At 50.6% G+C, this 22615-nt stretch overlaps 2 protein-coding genes across 5 annotated transcripts in view; both read left to right on the top strand.

Annotated features, from left to right (window-relative positions):
* Nucleotides 1-7329, top strand: part of TTBK1 (tau tubulin kinase 1) — a 97113-nt gene extending 89784 nt beyond the window's left edge. For all 3 annotated transcript variants that reach the window (XM_066177601.1, XM_066177599.1, XM_066177600.1), the window contains one exon: nt 341-7329. In XM_066177601.1, the coding sequence (XP_066033698.1) occupies nt 341-767 (427 nt within the window). In that variant the 3' untranslated portion in view covers nt 768-7329. The remainder of the gene's footprint in view (nt 1-340) is intronic.
* Nucleotides 7330-11794: 4465 nt separating this feature from the next.
* On the top strand, nt 11795-22303 carry SLC22A7 (solute carrier family 22 member 7). 2 transcript variants are annotated; one of them, XM_066180338.1, is made up of 10 exons: nt 11795-12219; nt 13218-13321; nt 14847-15001; nt 16369-16537; nt 18249-18366; nt 19208-19317; nt 19407-19621; nt 20084-20192; nt 21516-21722; nt 21851-22303. In XM_066180338.1, exons 1-10 carry the CDS (start codon nt 11842-11844, stop codon nt 21912-21914), a joined length of 1629 nt encoding a protein of 542 aa, XP_066036435.1. In that variant the 5' UTR covers nt 11795-11841; the 3' UTR covers nt 21915-22303. The 2 variants fall into 2 exon arrangements, with proteins under 2 accessions (XP_066036435.1, XP_066036436.1); XM_066180339.1 differs by having other exon boundaries at nt 19407-19523.
* The last annotated feature ends 312 nt before the right edge of the window (nt 22304-22615 follow it).

A 22615-nucleotide genomic window follows, 5' to 3' on the forward strand; every position in this document is an offset into this window, starting at 1 on the left:
ACTGGTGCAATCCAACTCATGCCCACATGCCCAGATTGTATCTCCTGCCTTGGAAGAGGTTGCTGCATCCATTCTGCATGTTCAGAAGAGTCCCAGATACCATGCCTGCGTGTTGACTCACGGTGTGCTGGAGGATTAAGGCAAACACTTAGCAGTTAACTGCACTGAGTTACAGGATGGTGTTCAAACTGGTGCCCCACCTGGTTCACAGCGTAGGTTCTGCCATCCTGGTGCCGGAGGCTCCTTGTAATTGCCTGGCAACATTCATGCCAATCCTGCCAGGAGCCCAAGAGTCCCTTGCAAAATTCCCCTTCATCCTCCCTCTTTTCTTCCTCTGCAGGCTTCAGACACAGAGACCAGCTGGAAGTGTCCCATATGAGGGCCGAACAACACAGGTACAAAGTCGGCTTCCTTCGTCACCGAGTTCCGCTTCTCTTCCTGCACGGAGCAGCTCGCAGAGGTCCAGTGGTGCATCCCCTCGGAGCCCTGTCCTTCCTTCCAGGAACCCCAGTACTTCCCCCAGAAGCCAGCTGCTGCCCCGGAGGGAAAGTCCTTCTCCCTGCCGACAGCGTAAACCAGGGACTGCTCCTCTGCGAGTTCCTCCTTCCCCCCGACCTCAGCCCTCAGCTCAGGCCCCGGGGCCTACAGGAGATTCCCTGCCATCTCCTGGCGTGGCCAAAAAACGACAAAGAGGAAAAACCCAGACTCAGAGTCCAGCAACCAAAGGAAAGCAGGTGTCCCTGGAAAGTAAGGCAGCTGCCAGATAATGATCTTCTTCTGCGAGCCCAGCAGACTGGGCAACTTCTGCATATAGTATACACTTGAGATGCTGCAGCACAGCCCTCCATGCTGGACCCACGAGTGTATAGCAGTAGCTGTACTTGAATGCTTCACTCACTCTCACCCCACACCGCAATCAGCTCCCAGGGGCCCGGCAGCCTCGGAGCCACGGAGCCTTCCCGAGGGAGACAGACACCCAGCCCGCAGCTCACGCTTGCTAACGCACAGCACCAAACTGTGACCCAGGCAGCCTGCCCAGTGCCTGACCTGCCTCCCTGCCCAGGGCTTCCCCTCTCTGTTAGCAATACCTCTCCTCAACACCGACTCCAGCTTGGAAGGAGGAGCAGAGGTGACAAGAGCAAGACCTGCTGAAGGGAAAGGCTCCTGTCCTTCGGGCAGCTCCTTCCTTTCTCCTTGCTGGGAAAACACCAGCCTTGGTCGCCACCATCTCCCTGAGTGTTGGCTCACCTCCCACCACCTGTGTTAGCAAGGGATTGCCACTAGCTTATTCAAGAGGGATGGATGCATCCTTGTGTGCTAAGAGAAGGGGTAAGGAGGAGAGGGCTCTTCTTTCCAGAGATGCCTCTGCAGGTGGGAATTAGGAGACAGGCAGGTCTTGCTGGATGCTCCTACCTGCCCCAGTGTGTCCCACAGAGGAGGCTGTCCAGCGGTGCTGCTCAGACACTGCTGTGTTTCGGCAGAGGCCTGTGTGGTGGGTGGAAGTAGGGATGTGTTGGCAGCTTGCTGGGAAATCGAAGCTCTTGCCAATTAATGAAGAAGGGAGCACACTGCAGCCACTTCTGTCACAGACACCAGGCTGTGATCTGTGGACACTGCATCCCCCAGCAGGAGTGGTTCCTCTCGGCCTGCATGTGGTTGGTGCCACAGACCTGTAGTCCACAGACACAGCTCCGTCGTGAAGATGTGAATAGTCACGGGATGCCTTTAGCCTGGGTGACCCTTGCACCTGAATTCCTTGTGGTTTATTGTCACACTCTTGGTGTTTGTGAATTTTGGCACTGTGGTTGAAAGTTCCCCTACACGGCAGGGTGGGAAATCATTATCCTGTAGTATACCCAAAGCCTGCTGCTTTGCAGTGAGAGGTTTGCTGCCATGCCATGGCCACGTGCATTTCTATCTGAGGGGTCAGTGGGTTGAGTGGCAGAGGTGGGGTTTATGTCTTTTCCTTGGTGCTCACCTCTGCCACATGTTGAGGATAAACAATGTGAATGTAAAAGCAAGGGCTGTGCTCTTCAAGTAATATTATCTGAGCAGAAGCTTAACACTCAGCTAGAACTAAATCAACTAACTGTTTAGCCCCCAGACTAATTAGGAAAGCTTGAAAGTGAAAGCAGGGAGGACTGATACCTGTCTGATCTTGATGAGATCTTGAAGTGGACAAAATTTTCCCCACACCTCATAGGAGAAAACACTCCAGACCCAGATACTTTGTGCTTCACACCATTGTCATGCCTAAAAGAGGCTTTGCATGAGACAGAACAAAAATACAGCTGCTCTGTACACCCATGCCTGCAGTTGCAACTATCTGCAAATATTTACTGTTTGCAGACAACAAAGCTTGACAGAGGAATCTGAACAGCAATACCGTTGATTCATTTGAACATGAATGCAGTCACAATGATGGCCATCGAGTTCAAGGAATCCTGAAGCTGCTCATATCTGCAGGAGTCCTGGAAAGGAGTATGAGAGCTGTGAAAGGGTGGCTGGGAGAAGAGGGTACTCCTTGCACACCTCAGCAGGGAAATGTGTAGAAATAGGAGACAGGAATTACCTCTAAATATAACAATCTCAGTGCTGCCAACACTAAGAATTTATTTCACCCAGCTCCAAGTGTTTTTCATTGATGTGGTTCACCCTAGTCAAGTAAGCAGCACAGCTTAGTCTGAAAACATGCCCTCATCTTTGCAGAGCAGCACTGGCAACTCAGAGGGAACTCAGGCTGTGTCTGCTGGACTGAGCTGGTGTTGCCATCAAAAGCAACAACCCTCCAAGTTCCAGCTGCTTCATTGCACACTCCTACCACATTTACTCTGCAGCAGCTCTCTGGTAAAGTGGCTGGAAATGCTGATCCAGCGTGACACGAACTGCTCTGGTTCTCCAGTTTGGTTTTTATCTCCCTCATTTCATCACTCTGGTTCACCATTTGGTCACACAACAGAAGGACACATGGAGACTGTGACCACTTCTTCTGGTGGCACTATAACTTTCTCTGTGTTTGAAATATGGGTCATACTAGAACCTAAGTATGCACTGCAGGTTTAGAAACTAGAAAACAAAGTAAACTCAAAGACAGATTCTTCCCAGAAATATAAATCATAATGGGACTCCTATTAATTTATTGAAGGTCTATTTATTTTAGAGTGCTCAGATGGTAAGACTTGGTTGTGAAGCCTTTACCAGATGATCCATCCAGGTCTTAATGCACATGCCAAAAATTACATTGAAAGAGCTTTGAAAGAGGACTACAGGACTATTAACAGGGTTAGCAAACCTGCCTCATCATGGGAAGCCAATAAAGCACAATCAGTGTATTTGTTCAGGAAAAAGTTTAAAGGACAGTTTTCTGTCAGGAAGGAAGCTCCAGGGCAGAGACAAGGCTGGACAGGGCCCTGAGCATCCTGGTGTAGTGGAAGGTGTCCCTGCCCATGGCAGAGGGGCTGAAACTCGGTGATCTTTATTGTCCCTTCCAACACAAACCGTTCTGTGGTTCTGTGGTCTTCCTCTGGCACGTGAGAGCAGGGAGGTCAGAGCAGCCAAGAGCAGCAGATGAAGAAGTCGGGCAGGGTTGTAATCGTGAAGCAACCATCCAGTGAAGTCTTTCACAGGACTACGGGGACTTTTTCTTATTGAAAGGTTTCTGTGAAACTGAGCTGTCTTCTAAGAGGTCTTTCTACCATGACCCAACCAAAAGAAGCAGGCAGGATTCTGGTGACACCAAGGTATCGTCTCTCTCTGTGGTGCAGTAGATTCCTGGTCCCACTGGGATGCATGCCAAAGCTGGTATATACTGGAGAGCTGCCCGAGAGGTCCCACAGGTTTCAGAAAGCAAGGGAAAGATGGCCAGCACAGAAAATAACAGCTGTTCACAGTGTTGTTTGACAGGACTGGGCTGAGGGTGCAGCTGGCTCCGTGGAGATCTGAGACTGGCGTGAGTCATCTCTCCTCGTGGTTGTGCTACCAGACTCCTGCACAGCCCTGCTTCCCAGCTGTCCCTGGCATGGAGGGCAGCAGGAGGGTACGTCAACAGCATGGTGTGCCCCAGGTCAGGCCCTCCTGGATGGAGGTGCTCTCGTCTGGGGAAGCAGCACACACAGAATCTCCTCTGGGTCCTCTCTTCCTCTGCTGTCCTGCAGGAAAGTTGAAAGGGCACCTGGCACAGGTGCAGCAAACAGAGAAGAACATGTCTGGGAACAAGAGGGGATGAGGCCTGTGATGTTAGAGAGAAGTTAGGTGATTGAGGAATGCCTGAGGATCCAGTCTGGCATCACAGGGCATGGTGGGCTGTCACATCCCAGAAAGGTGGGAGAGGCTGTTCTCTGCTGTGAGTCTCGTGCAAGCTCTGTCACACCTTGAGGGCGCATGGATCTGCTCAAGCACTGCTGGGGGTGTGTGGCTCTGTCCCTGCAGGCAATTGTGCCTGTATGTGTTTTGAGGGAACTCCTGGGCAGGCCACCATTGTTCCTTCATCTGTGCGTTCATCTGCACGGGAAGAGAGATAGAGACGGGTCTTGTTCATCTGTGTTGGGACTCCAAGAGTCTTTGGGACTGCCTGGTGACAGAGCCCTCACTCTGCAGGGGCCTTGCCCACCAGCCGAGGTGGCACCCTGGCTGGTGAAAAGGAGCCAATGGCTGCTGGCTGGCCAGGAGCTGCCTGCAAAGAAACACGGAGACGGGAGGGATGTGCCAAGGGGGGAAGCTGAACGGCAGTTCTCAGCGCTGAGCCAGTGTGGCAATGGGTTATGTGAGCAGAGGGAGGAAAAGGACAGATGGCACCAGTCAGGCTGATACTGTGGAGAGGCTCAAACACATGGGTGGATGGAGCTGCTTAACTAATTTGTCTGGTTGGCAGCACAGGCGCTTCTGCTTGCCTTGGTGCAAAAGGTGTTTCGGTAGCAAATATCTCTGGGTCACTTGTGCTTGGAATCAGTGAGAGGCAGGAGACTTTGCTTGCCCTTTTTTAAGTAAAGAATATATATATATATATATATATATATTATTATAACAATATAAGTAGTGACCATTATATATAGTGACGAAAGGTTAAAAAGGATCCTGCTACCTTCAGAGAAGTCTCATCTGTGACTTCAGATGTGTGCAGGGCTGACTGCTGTGTGCAGTGAATGTGGATGGGGGAACAGGGTACCACTCTACCAAAGTGCACGTCAGCTGTGAGGCTCCACCTGCCTGAGCACAAACCAGGGCCAAAACACGCCAGCCTGGGTGGCTGACAGCTGTCCTGCTTGCCACCAGACGTGCAACAGCTGCTGGACTGACACACAGCTCTGTGGAGCATGGATCTGGAGCGCTGCTGTTCACTGACTGCCCCTGGCTATCACAAGCACTGAGATTTTGGTGGTGAAAGTTTTGATCCAAAGCAGGTTGTGTTGGGGCAAGAAAATCTTTCACATTTCTCCTTTCCAACACAGAGGTGTTTTCTTGCTGTAGATCTGTGTAAGAAGACGATCACTGATAGCCTGGGCAGCTCCGGTAGCAGCTCAGTGGTCCCTCAGCACACTTCTTTCTTCTCTGTATAGTTTATTGACCCCACCACTATTCCACGTGCACAGACGCCAATGCCCACCTAAGCCTTGCCCCACGCATCAGTCACCTGCAGTTAAACTAATCCTGTGAACACAGTAAAAGGCCCATTGTGGACATAATGAGTTTGGCATCAAATGGGTTTCTTCTGGCTGAACTGAAACATGCCTGTGCTCCAGCAGTGCTAGGCCGTTTTGACAAAGCCCACAGGGACCACCTGAGCGTCTGCAAGCACTTCCATCTGTCTGCCAGCTACTCCTGCACCTCCACAGGAGGAAGAGAGCTTGGGCTGCCGTTCAGGCCCTTTCCTCATGTGGTGTGTGCCTGTAACTGGGCTGCTGGGTGGGAGCCTGTGGGCTCGCTCTGTGCTGGCTCCCGAGGTCCTCTGCAGGCTGTGCTCCTCAGCAGCAGCAGCAGCAGCGGGTGCTGCATTCCAGGGGGCTGGGACTATGCTGGCAGTGGCAGCAGAGCCAGCTGATGTTAAGACCTCCATGAGCATTGGGGTTGGTAGCTTTGCAAGGCCAGGGAATAGCTCTGCCTGCAGGCTGAGGTGGGCTGTGATCCCAAGTACAGCCAGAATCCCGTGAAATGACAGCGATTTATCCACCGTCACTCTCCTGTCACTTCATTCCTCATGTAGCTCCTCCAGCAAATCTTGTCTTCAAAGTCACTGGATGTTCCCTCCAGGTCAGTCCCTTTCTGCCGGGGTTCTGCAGAGCCTGAGGCAGACTTGGCCATCAGCCTGTGCAGCAGCCCTGCCCCGTGCAGGCCAGTGCGCTGGGTCACAAGGAGGAACGGTATCCCCTTTATTTCTGGAGCTGCCAATGGCTGGAATGCAGGTTTAAAGTAAACGCTGATGCCCTCTGTGCTGAAAGGAGGAAGGGAGCTACCAAAGCAAATCCAGAGCTGGGTTCCTGGTAGGGACCAAGATAATAATTCCTCCTGCTCTTAGCTCCTGAACCAGAGGGGCCTCAGGGGTGAGAGCTCTGCCTTGGCAAAGACACTGCGGCACTGGTGTCAGCACGGTGCTCCTCAGTGGCCGCTCTGCCTCTGGCTTGGCTCATGTTGCTCTGCCTGGAGCACAGGGAGCTCTGGCACAGGTTCCCTGGAGGAGGCTGGGGCTGCTGTTTCCTCGGGAATGCACGGCACAGACTTGGGACCACCCCTGCGGAGGGTGGGACGAGCTCTGCAGGACGTGGGGGTACCCCTGTGTGTGAAGCCAGTGTCGGCAGGACTGCTGTGCTGTGGGACCTGCTGCTTCTCCAGACAGGAATTGGAAACACAGATAATTTTATATATCTCCTTTTATCACGATAGCATGTGACTCTACACTCAGACGACGTACCTGGCTCACCGATGTTTTCCTTCGCCTCTGGCACGCTCTGGAGACAGGACTTCTGCTCCGTGGTACTGCCTGCCTGGAAATGTGACTGAATCCCAAGGCTGAATCTCTCTACATATCTTCTTTGCATTCTTTAGGAAAGCAGCTGGAGAATGTTTACACACTGCAAACAGAATGTAGGACTCCGACTGAGGAACCACAATCTGGTTCAACTGCATGGCAAATTTCTTGGCCATAAAATCTGGCATGCATCACAGAAGCCCTGTCTGTGTACAGACCCACCTGGAATTTGTCTTAATTTCAGATCACATCTTAAAAAAAAATAAACAATTATGCCATTTCTTCTTCATATCAGATACAGTTGTCATTAGATTTGTTATTAAAAGGGGATTCTGGATGATGCCATTAAAAGCCTGTCTACCTTTTCATTGGTGTTTTCTCCCGTTTATTAGTGTTGCAAGACATTTTCCTTCACCATAAACCTTTTTACAACCACACTGCAGGCAGCAGCCATCCACTCCCGAAACAGCACTTGTCAGAGAGAAAAGCCTGCTTTTATAACCACAGCAACAACAAAATTAAAAAATACGCTTTGCAAAGTCTAGATGCCACAGTTACGATGCCACATTTGTGGACATGTTGGACCTACACATTGATATGTGAGAAGCTGAGCAAGAGCAAACCAGTAACTTGGCATGGTTTGACTTTTAATACTCTCTGACCATCTGATGCTTAAGCTGAGAACATTTTTTACAAAATTCCTTTTATCGTGCTCGAGTTACCTCATGCCTGTGGTGTGCAGACCACATCCAGGGGTACGTAGTCACAGTTTAGTACCCAGCTTTAGGAAGGGGTGGTGGAAGAGGGAACAGAAAAGAATAAAAAAACCTGCTCCCTTGGAAAGATATTCCTATGGTGACAGATTTTATTTCTCCTATAGCCAAAAGAAATCACATTTGACTCCAGTGTAGAATCCAAAATCATAAAAATAAACACTGGGATATAAAAGCTCCTAAAAGTCTATGTCAGAAAGAGGCAGATGAAAACTAAAGCTGAGCACCATAAACTGGGAAATTGAGAAGTATTTCAGAACTGCATGGATCAGCTGCCAGGAGGGGCTTTGCCAGAGGGGCTTCGTCACCAGCCCTGGATGGCAAAACGAGAGTTTCTCTGGAAGGCAGGTTTGTCAGGAACAACGTGCTGGATTCAGCCTCTGCCTTTGTCAGGTGAGAAGGTGAGTTGAGGAAGAAGCTAAACCAGGCTGCTCATGTTGGAGCAGCCTCACAAGAGGCTGTTGATGGGCTCTGTCCCACCCCGGCTCTGCCAGCCCTGCTGAGACTCTGGGTCTGTGCCCAGCTGAGGAGGACGTGGCCAGTCCTGGAGTCTTCCCAGCTCCTGGGTCATCATTCCCTGCTCATGCTGCTCCCTGGACCGGTGGGTTTGTGTTGAGTGCCCTGGCAATGTTTTACTTCACACAGGATTATCCTGTCTAACAGAGTGATTTAATCAGGTGGAATCTCACCCCTGAAAACATTTGATACATGTTTTACTTCACACAGGATTATCCTGTCTAACAGAGTGATTTAATCAGGTGGAATCTCACCCCTGAAAACATTTGATCCTGTCTGGTCTTACTCCTGCTGTGTCTTTTTTTCCCTGACTGAAGGAGGAGTTTGGATTTTCCCTTTCCTCAGTAAAATGCAGCCAAATAATTTGGGCTGAATCTCTGCCCCGCTACAGTTTCCCAAAAGCACCGGTTAGGGGAAAATGACATTAAATTAGTTCCATGAGATAGGGAAAGGGGTAAGAAGGGGCATGAGACAGGTTTGGGGGATCTGTCTGGGAAGCAGGGAGCACACAACTGCTGGCTGTGGATTCATGATCACACACAGCAAAAGACATGGAAGTGGCTGGTGTCCTTTCACACTAAGGTGGAATCAATGTTCTATTTTTGACAGGTAAGAAAAGCTTTGGCCAGAACCAGTCTGCTTCCAAAACAGTTGTCATTTGTGCGGTTGAGTAAAACAGCTGCACACAGGACAACTGCAAGCAATGGAAAGCAGAGGCTTGTTAACGTGGCACCAAGTCAGAATGGCATCAACTCCCTTTCCTCTCTGACCAAACCAAGACCTTCAGGAGCCCCAGCAGCTCTTTGTTGGCTGCCCCTTCCCCGACAGAGCTACAAAATCTGGTGTGCACACATCCTGCCAAGAGCATTTGGACATGCTGGTGCGGCACAGAGCACCTTAGACTGACACTGCGGGAATCCTCAGCTGACGCTGCCAGCTCTGTGGGATCTCCCTGCCCAAAGTGCCTTTACAAATCGGAGGAAGAATGGAGCCTCCCTCTGTGTGCCACATCTGCCTCCTGCAGGCATCAGAGCCTGTGCTGAGCCGCAGTGAGAAGGGGACTCTTCTGCCCTCTGACGCCAGGTCCAGCTCAGTGGCTCTGATGGACACAGATTTTCATGGCACTTCGGCGTAACTTGGAGAGAACGGAGAAAATGCTCATTTAAGCACCAGCCTGCAGGCCCTGATCAGATCTCCAGCTGCTCTGCAGCAGTTGAGATTCCTGTGGGGCGGCTCCAGTTGCTAAAGGAGCAAATCAGCTCCTTCACTCCTTGTACCATCCAGGCCATTACAGCTCCATAGAAGGTGTTAGGAAATTACTGCTGGAAACAGAAAAGCTAACGCCTTAGTGACCAAGTAATTTACTAATCCAAATCTCTCAACAAGTAGTTTGCTTTCTGAAAGGGAGCAGAAAGAAAGATTGCAAAAGAAAGCCAGGTCTAATTAACTTTGTTAATTCAGTCAAGTCAGCCACAGACCTTGCACATGTGTTGGTCATCAACTAAAGCTGGTGACTGGGTAAAGGAGCGCATTTGGGTTAAAAAAATAGAGCCATGTACATTTTAAGCAATGCAGTACGAGCAGCAGAGCCCTGGGAGTTGCAGAACAGTGATCTGTAATCTCATTTCTGGTGAGGAGGCTGGATCTGTTTGCAGTGTCAATGTTCAGCAGCACATCAATTAGAGTTTGTCTCCCTTGCTCTTAGAAGACGGGTGTTAAAAAAAAAAAAATTGTCCTTTAGTCCAACTTCAGTTTAAACTGTAACCCCGGAGGCACGGGGTTGTCAGGTGTCCCTACTTCACTCCCGTGTGCATCCTCCGTGCCTGGCCCGGGATGAGCACTGAAATGCCTCGGACCAAGCACTGGGGCAGCCCATTAGTGAAACGTGGGTGGCCAGATATGCTGCTGTAAAGGGAAAAGGTCTCTTAGGGTCACAGATCGTGGTGTTACTGTGCTCTGTGCCCTGGCAGCACTTAACGCCTGGGCGACTCTGGGTCTGCACCATCGGCCACAGCAGGAGCCCTGTGAAAAGCTTTTTTGGATCTCCTCATCCCTAGCTGGTGCTAGGGCTGGACCCTTGGCTGCCGGGCGAGGCCGTGCAGAGGCAGCTCCCGGCAGCTCCCGGCAGCACCTGGCAGCTCCCGGCAGCTCCCGGCAGCACCTGGCAGCACCTGGCAGCACCTGGCAGCACCTGGCAGCCGGCACCACTTCCAGCATTCCCTGAGCCCAGACTCCTGCTGTGCCTGCATCCCAACCACAAACGAGCCTGTTTCCATGGCTAATGCCCAAACCGGAGCTGCTTCAAAGCAGAGCACGTCCCGGGCCAACAGCTTGGAGAAAGGTTGGAGGTGACGTATCGGCACCTACCGACACTCAGGAGCGCAGGGCTGGTGGAGGAGGGAGGGCACGGGTGGAAATGCCGCGGGAGATAACTTCGAGCAAGCTCTCAGCAGCTGCACTCCAGTGCACCTTCGCAGGGTGCTGCTCCTGCTTGCTGTGTGAGGGTCTGCCCCCTGCGCTTAGGACACGACCTTCTGGGATGTGTTATGCCCATGGGCTCACGTCTTGTCCCCAGGTGTGAGGAGGGTGTGGAGGGACTTGCAGGAGAAGGTCCTGCAGGGACCCCAGGCGGAGTCAGCCCCTTCTCCCGCTGCTTTGTATTTAACAGCCCCAATGTCATCCCCAGCCTGTGCAGCACAGGCAGCAGCACCAGTGGCCCTGTCAGGTGTTGCACATTCACTCCTTGGGCTGTCACATCGGTGCCCAGAGCACCCCAGCACAGGGCTGGACCCTGCACAGCGTGTCGTGGCCCCAGCGTGAGGCGCAGCCTCTCTGCCTGCCAGCACTGCAGCTCTCATCAGCTCCTTGCCTTTGTCCTGGGAAAACACCTTTCCAGGTGGGGAAAAGGACTTCGTGGGGAAACATTTTCACTTTTTCCATTCTTTGCAGGGCACGGGTGAGCAGGTGGCCCTCACCCACCTTTTCACCCCAAAGGGCACACCTCCCTGCTTGCATCCATCCTGGGACATCTCTCTCCCAGGCAGCCTCTCAGCCTCTCCGCAGTCCCTGCTCCAAGGGCTTGACACAAACCACACCAAAACACACTTAGCTGGCGCTCAGCAGCCAAGCTTGGTGTCCTGGGATGCCCTGACACAGCGGGACACCCCCACTCTTCCAGAGGCCTCTGTCATGGTCCAGCAGGTCTGGGCCTGTGACCAGCTCACTCCAGGCAGAGCTTGCTGCAGGACCTTCACATGAGAGAGCGCTCTCACAGCGCTCTCCCCACAGCCTCCCTTCCTAACGCAGGTGTCCCTCTCCAAAACCACAGCAGGGGGAAAGGACTCAAAAAGAGCAGGTGCCCTGTGCGGGGTCTGCTTGAGAGGGATGTGTTGTGGGCACACAGGATCGTTTCTTTGGCTATACCCTAAGTGAGAGTTCCACTGTGACTTTTGACACATTTCAGCAAGGTCTCAAAGTCCAAAGAGGTGGCTGTATGAAAAGTTGAGCTCCAAGAACAGAGGCTGCTTTTCAAGCTCATGTTGCTGCTCCTTGGTACATAGCTGCTCTGAATGAGCAAACTCCATAGGAAAGATGAAATTCGAGGATCTCTTGCTGGAAATTGGGGGCTTTGGCAGATTCCAGATTTTGATTTTGGCTATCCTCTGCCTCCCAAGAATCAACCTCCCCATGCATTTCCTGCTGCACAATTTTCTTGCTGCTACCCCCTCTCATCACTGTGCAATTCCACACCAAGAGGCATTTGTGAATCTCACCATGGAGGAAGTTCTGCTCATCAGCATCCCTCGGAAGCCCGATGGCACTTTCAGCTCCTGTGAGATGTTCTCACAGCCTCAGTTTCACCTGCTGCTCAACTCCTCTCTGCAACCAGAAAACAAATCCATCATCCAGCACTGCCAGCATGGATGGGTCTATGACCACTCGCAGTTCACCTCCACCATCTCCACCCAGGTAATTCCTGGCCTGTGATCCAGCCAAAATTGAAATTAGCTCAGTGCTTTGAGGAGAAGATGGAGAGGTGTTTGCTGAGTGCACTGAATGAGAGGGCAATCTGTGCGTTGTAACCAGTGGACGTGACCTGCTCAGAGAAGATGTCCTGGGAGGGGGAAGCTCTCTGAAGCTCAGTATTAGGAGCTAACATTTATTAATATTATTTTTGTATAATAAATGAGAGAGCATCTCATCCTGCCTAGATTGATGCCAACATTTCCCATTATAATCATCTTAATTTCTCCAGATGATTGAGAGATTTGGGAGGGAGTGAGGTGGCAGGGGAAAGACACAGATGTAGGATTTTCTCTGTGTGGGCCACATGGCATTTGCACAGGATTGCATCCTGTCAGGGTTTCATATGAGCTCTCGATTTCCTCTCTTAGTTTTCCAAACATTTTACAGCTTCTAATCCCCTGGCCATCCCTCCTCACTGATCTTCACCTTCCTCCTCTTCTCCTCAGGACTGTGCTGCCTCTCTTCTCTCACCACCAATATCTCTGCCAAATCAAATGTTGTCTCTGAGGGTCTTCCACTGAGATGGAGCTCATAACCAGCCATAACCTTGAGCCTGCAAAAGGTCCCTGCCCATCAAATATTAACTACCTGCCTTCTGAAACACTTTGCCAGGGCTAGCGGCGATACCTCTGGGTGTTAATGCTTTACTGTCCTTGGAAAACAGTACAAACCACACAAGGTCTCGGGGAAGGGAAAATCTGGTCAGGCAAAAGGGGCACAGTTGGATTAGAAAGACAGTGCTGGTTGTCTCAGTGCGAGCAGGGACTCCAGGACTGTGGCACTGTCTGATGTGCAGCTTGGGGCAGGATTCCACCCCTCCAGCGGACTGGGCAGATACAAACCGCAGGATACAGAGTCTGACCGCCGGAGTGGAGGCGCGGGAGGAGGCAGCAGAGCCCGAGCCGGGCGCTGACTGTGGTTTTGGCTTGTGTTTGTTTCAGTGGGACCTCGTGTGCGAGCAGCGCGGGCTGAACCAGGCGACAGCCACCTTCTTCTTCATCGGCGTCACGATGGGGGCCGTGGTGTTCGGGTACCTCTCCGACAGGTCTGACCCCTCCCGGGCTGCTCCTGCGCCCCGCCGAGAGAATTCCACACGGGGGTGACCCTCCACAGGCCACCAGAGGGGCGGGGAGAGGGGAACGGGGAATTGCCGTGGCGGGATCTGCCTCTCGCCGGGAAATGGGGTTCACACCATGCCGGGAAGCAATGCAGGGTTTAGTAAAGGCTCCCCGGGTCAGTGAGCCAGGAAATGCTTCCCGGATCGGAGGAGCAGCTCTGGCCTCGGTGAGGAGCCAGAGGTGCTGCTGGCTGGGGTCAGAATTGCTGCAGGAACAATAAAAAACTAAACAAACAAATCCAGTCTGCAAGACCAGTTTCGGGGGGGGGGGGGAAGTAAAAAACAAACAAACAAACAAACAAACAAAACCCTAAACCTCCCCCCCAAAAAAAGAAACCCCAAAAACGAAGAAAGCTAATTCATACAAAGCTGAACAGAAAGGCCAAAAGAGTTTTAACTCCTTGTAAATTATACACAAATTAGCTAATGACACCACAGTGAGGGGCTCAGAGCAAATGCTTGCCACAGCTCAAAAGAGTCTCCAGCAACCAAAATCTGTCATTCCCAGAGGATCAGGGTAAAGGAGATTCTTTAGAAGCAGGGAGGTATTTATTCCTCAAGGAAGAGCTGAAGCAATGAAGAAAACAGGGATAAATCTGCTGTCTCTGGTTAAATGTCGGGTTGTGACAATATAATCCTGGAAAAAAAAGAAATCCAAGTAATAAGCTAGAAAGGACATCAGTTAAGAAACTAAATATTTTTGCAGACAGCAAAGCCAGGAAACCCATCAGAGGGCAGGGAGTCCAGGGAGTTGGGATGTGCTATTCCCTGTACACTGTTCATTATGGGGAAACGGCTTCCTGCTTTCCTTCCTCTGGGAGAAATGAGAGAATTTTACAGCAAGCTGCAAAATCACTGCAGAGGGGAACCTGAAGTGTGAAGGGCCCAGAGACTTCAGTGCTGCAGAAGGGAATTTTTACATCCATACCTTTACCCAAGGGTATATGGGTATATTTTCACAAGGACCCAAGACACCTGGCTGATTTTCAAACTGTGTGCCTTGGCTTCATATCTCCAGTGGTTTTATAGCACAGCTGGAGGGAGAGAAATTCAGAATGAAGAAAAAGAGCAGGACAAGAAGGAAGGTCTCAACATGACTAAATAATTAAAAGCCAGGAAGAAGAGAGGAGGTGCAGGTGCTCCATTATGACAAGGGAGAGGCCTCTGCTTGGATTTCTGTGCTTTTCAGTACAAATATAAATGATCTGGGAAGGGAGCAAGTGGGGAGGTGATGCTGAGTCTGGCAGAGATGGGCTCTGAGCGTGGAGACTTTGCAGAAGGAGCTAAAGGACTCTGTGACTGGACGAGAGAATCAGAAGATAGAATTTCAGGACAGATTAATCTAAAATAGAGAAATAATTTAAACTTCTCATTTAAAATGGAGTTCTGAGCTGACCACAGCTACTCGGTAGGAAGATTTTGGCCACTCTAACCCGGCCCGTGCCCCTGGCAGGTTCGGACGGAAGGCCATGCTCCAGCTGTCCCTGGTGTGCTCCGTGGGGTGCGGGATGCTGAGCGCCACCTCCGTGTCCTACACCATGCTGGCCATCACACGGACCCTCACCGGGGTGGCCCTGAGCGGGCTCTCCCTGATCGTCCTGCCTTTGGGTGAGTGCGGGGGGCCCAGGGGCTCCTGGCAGGCGGTGGGTGGGAAGGGAGAAGGGACGTGCCTGCCAGGCCGGGGAGGAGCGGGGGTCAGGAAGCTGCTGCGTGTGCAGTTTCATTACAGGACGTCCCTCTTGCAAGGATCCAAGAATTCCAAGTTGCTGTTAGTCTAATTAATATTTAACAGTCTGCTCAAAATGCAACAACCACTTGTCGGTACTTCTGTTGCAACAAGCCTACCCAATTCCTGTCAAGCATCATCAATAACACAATAAAAGCCGTATTCCAAAGTCTCTGCCCCTTTCCACGCATACAGAGTTCTCGCCTTTCAAGCACACACTGTCAGGACAATTCAGCAGCATCGCCCTGTCCTCAGCATGAGAGGATGGTGCGTCATTTACAGGGTGTTTGTACTTCCACAGTTTCCAGTTTGCTCACAGTTTTCCTAAGCTGCCGATCTGTATTTTACAATGAGAAAAACGACCAAAAATGATTTTTTTAAAATCACACGTACCTAGGCAAAACTGAAGCTGAAGGATTTAGGTAATTACATAATAAAAACAAGCTCCAAATTTCAGGATATCCAGTAAACCACTGGATAATTTTGTAGGTACAGTTGGGACATACTGGGCAAAAAGTGTTGTACCCAAGAAAAAGTAACGGTTGCAGCAGAAATTTCCAGGATTTTTGCAGATCTAGCCGAAATCAAGCTAAAATTGCTCCAGTACTGGAAAAGCCCACACAAGACCTGAAAAATCCCAAGGCCCGCTGTGTTTGTTTATTGTTATAAAGGTTGATTCCTGCAAGTTATAGTAGAGCTCGGGAGGGACATTTCTGATTGTTACAGGTTGCAGCAGGACGTCCAAAGCTTTGGAGGAAAACTGGCTTTTAGTTCACACACACAGACAGGGAGACCCCCACCTGGCTTCACGCGTGTGCTGCTCTCTGCTCTGGGTGGACTCCATGTGAATGACAATTTTTCTCAATATGTTTCTTTGATGAATGGAGAGAGAAATGGGAAACTGTGCAGGCAACATGGTTAGGGGAAAAAAATCGGGTTGATGAAGAAGACCAATTGAATGCTACTGAATGGGATTTAAAAAAATCTCTATCACCAAGAGAGGTTTTAGCACTCTTTCTTAACACATGCCCAGTATTTCTTTTCTTAAAGTTTTATTTAAGTGGCTTACACCTTTGCAAGAGCTTAAGTGCCGTGGCTGAACACTTTAAATGTTCCAAATATGGGGCAAACAGTGGGACTTTGTGAAGGAGAAGACCAGGGATGTTCCCTTGCTTTGCCCTGGTTAGAAATCCCTGCAGGCCCTGCCTTCCTGCAGAAGTCCCAGCTGAAATCCGCCCCCCTGTTCCAGGGATGGAGTGGGTGGATGTCCAGCACCGCACCTTCACCGGGATCCTGAGCAGCATCTTCTGGAGCGTGGGGAACATGCTGCTGGCCCTGGCAGCCTACCTGGTGCGGGAGTGGCACTGGCTGCTGGTGGCCGTGACAGGACCGTGTCTGCTCAGCATCGTCTGCGTGTGGTGAGTGCAGCCACCAGACAGGAGCCACGCTGGGATTTGCCTCCTCAACACGAGCAGGACTCATCTGTGCCCGGTACCTGGATTGCCCCGGCCTGGCAGCTCTGGAAAACTGGAGTGGCCTGGGTTTTGTCTCTCCAGCAAGGCCAGGAGACAAGGTTATGCCACAGTTCTGGGGACAAGGAGGAGGCAGGGCTGGGGCTGAGGCATTTGGAGGACAGGTGGAAGCAGGATTTGGTGCTGCCAGCTCTGCCAGACATGGCTCAGAGCCAAGAAAAGAGATTCCAGTAAAGGAAGACACAACCAGATCCAGGCTTTAATCCTTAATAAACCCAAGATAAAAAATTTACCCGTTCTCTGTCCCCACCTCAGTGGGGGGGATACTTTTGCCACCAAATTTTCCATGAAAGCCACTGGCACCTTCAGGCTAGGTCAGGTTCATTTATCTCTGCACTTCCCAAGGCTTCTCTCAGGTACGTAACCATCCTGATGGGCCAATTCCCCCCTGTAGCCTTGTTTAGGAAATACCTGACATCTCCTCAAGCCTTAAAATGGTAGATGGTTCATTTAATCAAAGAAAGTTTGATTTTTCCTTCTTTTTTTTTTTTTTTTCTTTTTTTTTTTTCCTTTTTTTAACCCTAATACAAACTAGAATAGAGAGTTGATTCATTGACAGTGTAAAGAGTAACTTCTGGTATTTGACTGATCAAGTCCAACACAAGTAAAATACGTGTTCTGCTGACTTTTTCAGTTTGAGTTGTTTTGCTCTCTTTCTAGGACAACCAGCCATAAAAAAACAGTCCTTGGAAGTGCTGAAATTCACAGATGCATCTGAACCCACCCCTTTTCATCATTACTGTTTGATTTTTCTTCTCATGTTACTATCTTTTATGGAGATTAGTTCTCCAACAAATTATAGTCCAGTCTTCCAGCACCCATAAGGTCAGTGACTGCAGAAAATTGAAAGTCTCTGAAGTATGGAATTAAAATCTAATTTGGAACTCTGTAGATATTATTGACACAATGTCAGAACTCAGTGGAGACATTAGACAGCCAAAAGACGTGGTATTACTCTCTAGAGACAGTGGCAATGAGTGCAAAATGCCATCTTTCCTTCTTTATATTTCCCAAGGTTGTAAGCTTGTGGGAAGGAGATGAAAACTTTCAACAAGACCAATTCTCCAAACATTTTTGCTCTACACATCATTTTCAATTCCTGCTTGAATAGTGACAACAGCTGTTCATTTGTTTTACTGCAATCTGATTTAGGGCACAGGAATCACAAACATTGGATTGTAGGGATCTGGTCTCAGACCATTCTAGTGGGAGACTCCAGAGTGCAGAAGGCTTTGGTTATTGTGGAAACCGGATCATTTTAGCAACTAACAAAGCATGTTTAGAGCTCACTGAATCCTTTCCACATTGTGGTTTTAAATATCTGACAATTTCAAAGTTTAAAGAGTCCCAGAAAGCACAAACATGTAAATAAAACTTCCCTGGGGCCAGTTTTAACTGGTAAGAGTTTGAAAGTTCAGCCAGCTCAGCCTTTAGGGGCAGAAGAGCATGCACATGTCAAAGGGCGCCCCAGTACTCTTGCCATGCCCCACAGTTGTTATATTGAGCTGAAGTCTCATGGAGAAGATGCCAGAGCCATGTGTGTGGGGTGGAGAGCAGGCAGCTCCAACAGGAGGGTCTCTTCTCCTTGTCCCTGCAGGTGGGTCCCAGAGTCTGCCCGGTGGCTCATAGCCAAGGGCAGAGTGAAGCAAGCCCACAGGCACCTGCTCAGATGTGCAAGAATGAACGGAAGGAAAGACTTTGCTGTCTCACCAGAGGTAAGGAACTGGAGATCCAGACACATGCTCTTCTTTTCCCACTTTGTCTCTCTGTATTTTTCTTGTTTGATACCTGGAGCAATGCTTAGCCTGCAGTGTGGTCAGTGGGGCACTGTGGGCGTTTTGCTCTAGAAAGCAGAAATTCACTCCTCAAGATAAAGCCCCGGCTCAGCTCCCATAAGGCCAGAAATCCTGTCCATTAGGTGGAATGCCTTTCCACTCCTTTTTGCCACAGCAAGAGGCCTCAGTGGACTGGATACTGGAGTAAATACACAGTGAGTAGAACTTACTAACTCTGCTGGTACTTAGCTCTCAATCAGTTGCCAAAAGGCTTTTTGGACAAGCATTACCTTCTTCTTCACAGGCAGGGCTCCCTTCTCAGTGCCTGACTTTTTAGGTATTCTGAATTTATACAAGTAGAAGGATAAATAGTTACTCTGCAAATGAATGCACTCCTAAGAGCATAGCATGAAGCGCAGTGTTAGCTCTTCACACAACAGCAGGCGGCCACATGGGGAAGGGGGTGGAACTGGCCAACACTGACTTTTCCATCTGCCATTTCTCTACAGACCTGTCTGCTACATGGGGCATGTAGGTGAGAGGGGAGAAGGAGCCCTGAGAAGAAAAAGAGGTCTAAAATAGCAGGCAATCTGTAAAGTTATAGGAAGATGTGCCTCTGAGAATGTGTGCTCAGAGAATGGTTCTGCAAAAGGAATGTATGGAAAATCCAATGTGTGGATCTGATGCTGGGCAGGGCAATGTCCCCAGCCTGTCTCGGGTTTCGTGCCTGCATCCTACCAGTACAGCAGCTGAGTTCTTTCTTTCTTTCCATCTCTGCCAGGTCCTCACAAGGATGGCAACAGACAAAACCATGGGAGGGAGTTACTCCTACATCAGCTTGTTCAGGACCCCAGTCCTGAGGAGGATCTCTCTGTGTTCTGGCGTGGTGTGGTGAGCAGTGTCACTTCCCAGGGGGGGAAATTCATCCTGCAGTTCCCAGAGGGATTTCCCTCGGTCCCACCTCCACCCTCTCCTTGCAGGTTTGGTGTTGCCTTCTCCTATTACGGCATGAGCATGAACCTGACGGGCTTTGGGCTCAGCATCTACCTGTCCCAGTTTGTCTTTGGGGCCATTGAGATCCCGGCCAAGATGGTCATGTACGTGCTGGTGAACCGGGTGGGCCGGCGGCAGAGCCAGGCGTGGACACTCATCCTGACCGGGCTCTGCATCGGGGCCAACATCCTCATCCCCACGGGTGAGACCATCTCTGCTCCACACAGCGCAGGACACGGGGCAGGGCTCCATTCTCTGCAGCGCTGGAGAAGGAGAGCCAGGGGTTTGTCCACAGGCAATTCTGTGTAGAGAAGTCCTGCCCCTGAAGGGTGTCTATGAGACGAGGTCACTAAGGAGGGCTAACCCTAATATCTGGGCACAGCAGGGGGTTTCCAGACACTGTCAAGTGACTACTAAAGGGTCCAGCAATGGCAAGGCACAGTGCCAATCTAAATTATGGACTTTGTGGGGACCTATCCTGTCATCAGTTCAGCTCCCACTTGGGCGAGTACTTACTAAACCTAGCAAACCCTGGACACAGCAGCTCCAGGGCTGTGAAGCTCCCTGTTTTGTGTGTGGGAGCACTGAACCTTCCCCCTTCTTATCCCTGGAAGTTTCTTCCTGGGGGCAGCTCACTGTCATAAACGCCTTTTCTTTCCCCCAGCCTTTGCCTCCCTGCGTTCAGTAGTGGCCATCATGGGCAAGGGTTTCTCAGAAGCTGCCTTCACCACCGTCTTCTTGTACACCTCGGAGCTCTACCCCACGGTTGTGAGGTGAGAGACGCCACCCACCTGAGCACAGCCCCAGGGCCTGGCTGGGGTGCTGCCCTCAGGCCTTGGCCATCAGCACAGCAGGATGTGTGCAGCACTGGCCCCTTGCCCCTGGAGCTGGCAGGTTCTAGGGGTTTCCTATACTCACGAGAGAGAGGCAGAAAGCCACCCTTTTCTTCACCTGGGTTGTGGGTGGTTCGGTTGTGCTGACAGGAAGATGCATGGAAAGGTGAGGAGTGTTCTGCGTGGGAAGATCTTTGCACTCCATAAAGCACCTGTGCTTAGTAAAGTCTTTGTTCCCTGTGATCATCTGTCAGGAACTGTTAAAAGAACCTAAAAATAATAACTTGAAATACCATGTTTTACAAGGGACACATACTACCACATATTTGAGAGTCTTTTAGACACTGGGTGATAATAAAGCAGGGTTTACCCAGCCTTTCAGGAGGAAAAACAGCTTATTTGACATACCTGGGTAATGGTAACATAACACCAGATTTAGCATTTGCATAGGCTGGGATATAGCTAAGTCTGGTGGAGGGAATCACCTCACTGATTTCTTTGTGCAAGTCTGAAAAAACCCTCCCAAATCACAGCAGGCTCGGCGGCTAACTTCACTTCTGTCCCTTCCTGCACAGAGTACCCTCCTCTGCCTTTTAGTCCTTCAGCTTTCAATGGCCTCTTGCATGCGGGGAACCATTCACATTTAAACCAAAGCCGTCACACTGGTCTGCTACTTTATACCCCGGACCACTTTGTATCTTTCATGCTCAAAGACATTGACGAAGACAAAACTGTTGGCTCCTTCTGCAGTGCTTGTCCTGTACATGCACAAGCAGGCCCTGGGATCCTTGTCATCAGTGTGAAATGCCACCCGTCCCCTCAAAATTAGGTCTTATTTCTGGTCTCCTTCCTCGGACCAAAAGTGCTCACAGGCATCTCCAGTGTCTGCCAGAAGCACCTGGGAGAAGGAGGCACTTGGATTAGCTCTAAGCAGGCTGGACACTCACTAGTCTTACTATTAGAAAATGCTCTCAGGGTTTTAGACATTCAAAGTGGAAACTGCTTTAGAGCAGGCATTCTTAGTGTGGAACCGCAGCTTCTTTCTCATAATAGACATAAATCTATTTCTCACAGCAGCTACAGCTGATCTCTTGGAAATATGATAGTTTTAGGAAGACGTGAAGAAAGAAAAGAAAAAAATGGCAGAGGAAAAAGCCAGGGGGGGAAAAGCCTCAGCGCTTAGAGAAAATTGCGGGGGAAAGGGAGAGGTCTGACACGACACAAGCAGCCCTCTCTCTCCCATGGTGGTCTGCACCTTTCCAGGCAGAATGGGATGGGGTACACCTCCTTCATGGCCCGCCTCGGGGGGGCCCTGGCCCCGCTGATGTTCCTGCTGGACGAGGTGTGGCGGTCCCTGCCCGAGGTGACCTACTGCGGGGTCGCGGTGTGCAGCGGGGCCGTGGCATTCCTGCTGCCGGAGACGCTCCACGTGCGCCTGCCCGAGGGCATCGAGGACATCGAGAAGCCACCGTGAGTCACCTCCGCCCTGCCCTGCCCTGCCCGGGGGCTCTGGCCTGGAGAGGGGACATCCCTCTCTGCTGCCTGCGGTTCGCTTTTCTGTCCATCAGCCATGGCCATGATTTTTTTTCTTCTCCCAGAGTAAAAGTGCCACCAGAAGGCAGCGCTCCCGAGGGCGTGCCACTGCAGGCTCTCCCGAAGTGAGGAGAGCCGCCGTGTAGGACCGCACAACTGAGCCGTGCTCTGATCTGCCCGGGAACGAGCCTTTACCGCCCGCCCACCTCACTCCCGAGGGAAGTGGGACTGAGGACACTGCAGGAAGGCGGCAGATCGGGACGCCAGCTGGCAGGAGAAAACCCGCTCTGTAGCGTGGCCAGCAGCGAGGATGCAGAGCTCTAACAGAGTGTGGAAATAAAGGCACCTTGTGCTAAGCTCCGCCGGTCTTTGGCCTCGTTGGACTTTGAGCTGTCAGATCCATGCACGGCCTTCCAGAAACTACAGTCCATTGGTTTATACGCCTCGAGAAACAATGCAGCAAGGCAAATACTGAGTGTGAACCATGCAAACACAAATAAGTTCTAATAAATCCCGCTGGGTGGTAATTTGTGGTTTGTTTTAAAGCATAAACTGTAGCTGCAAATATTTCTTTTGTTTAGAAAAGGTGTGGAGAGTTCACACTGAGGCTCAAAGCCAGCAAGAAGCACATGCAGGAATCCGAACGAGAATGGGTTAACTGCAAGCATTCTTCCTACATACACGAAGAAGAAAAAAGCTTTTGCATTTAAATCTAGTGTGTATGCGAGAATTATACTTTAAGTTATAGGGGGAAAAAACTCCACCAAACCAAACCCAAACACAAAACACAAAATCCACCTTGCAACAGGAAACTTTGCATGGAATATTGA

Source organism: Chamaea fasciata, unplaced genomic scaffold, assembly GCF_029207755.1.
Source record: "Chamaea fasciata isolate MVZ Bird 193981 ecotype frontalis unplaced genomic scaffold, bChaFas1.0.hap1 SCAF_3, whole genome shotgun sequence".
Classification (NCBI taxonomy): domain Eukaryota; kingdom Metazoa; phylum Chordata; class Aves; order Passeriformes; family Sylviidae; genus Chamaea; species Chamaea fasciata.

Bases quoted from the DNA above. Each gene is read 5' to 3' on its own strand.
- SLC22A7 (XM_066180338.1), top strand. From the start codon at position 11,842: ATGAAATTCGAGGATCTCTTGCTGGAAATTGGGGGCTTTGGCAGATTC. The intron at 12,220-13,217 runs GTAATTCCTGGC...TGTTTGTTTCAG, and splicing joins CCTCCACCATCTCCACCCAG to TGGGACCTCGTGTGCGAGCA. The intron at 21,723-21,850 runs GTGAGTCACCTC...TTCTTCTCCCAG, and splicing joins GAGGACATCGAGAAGCCACC to AGTAAAAGTGCCACCAGAAG.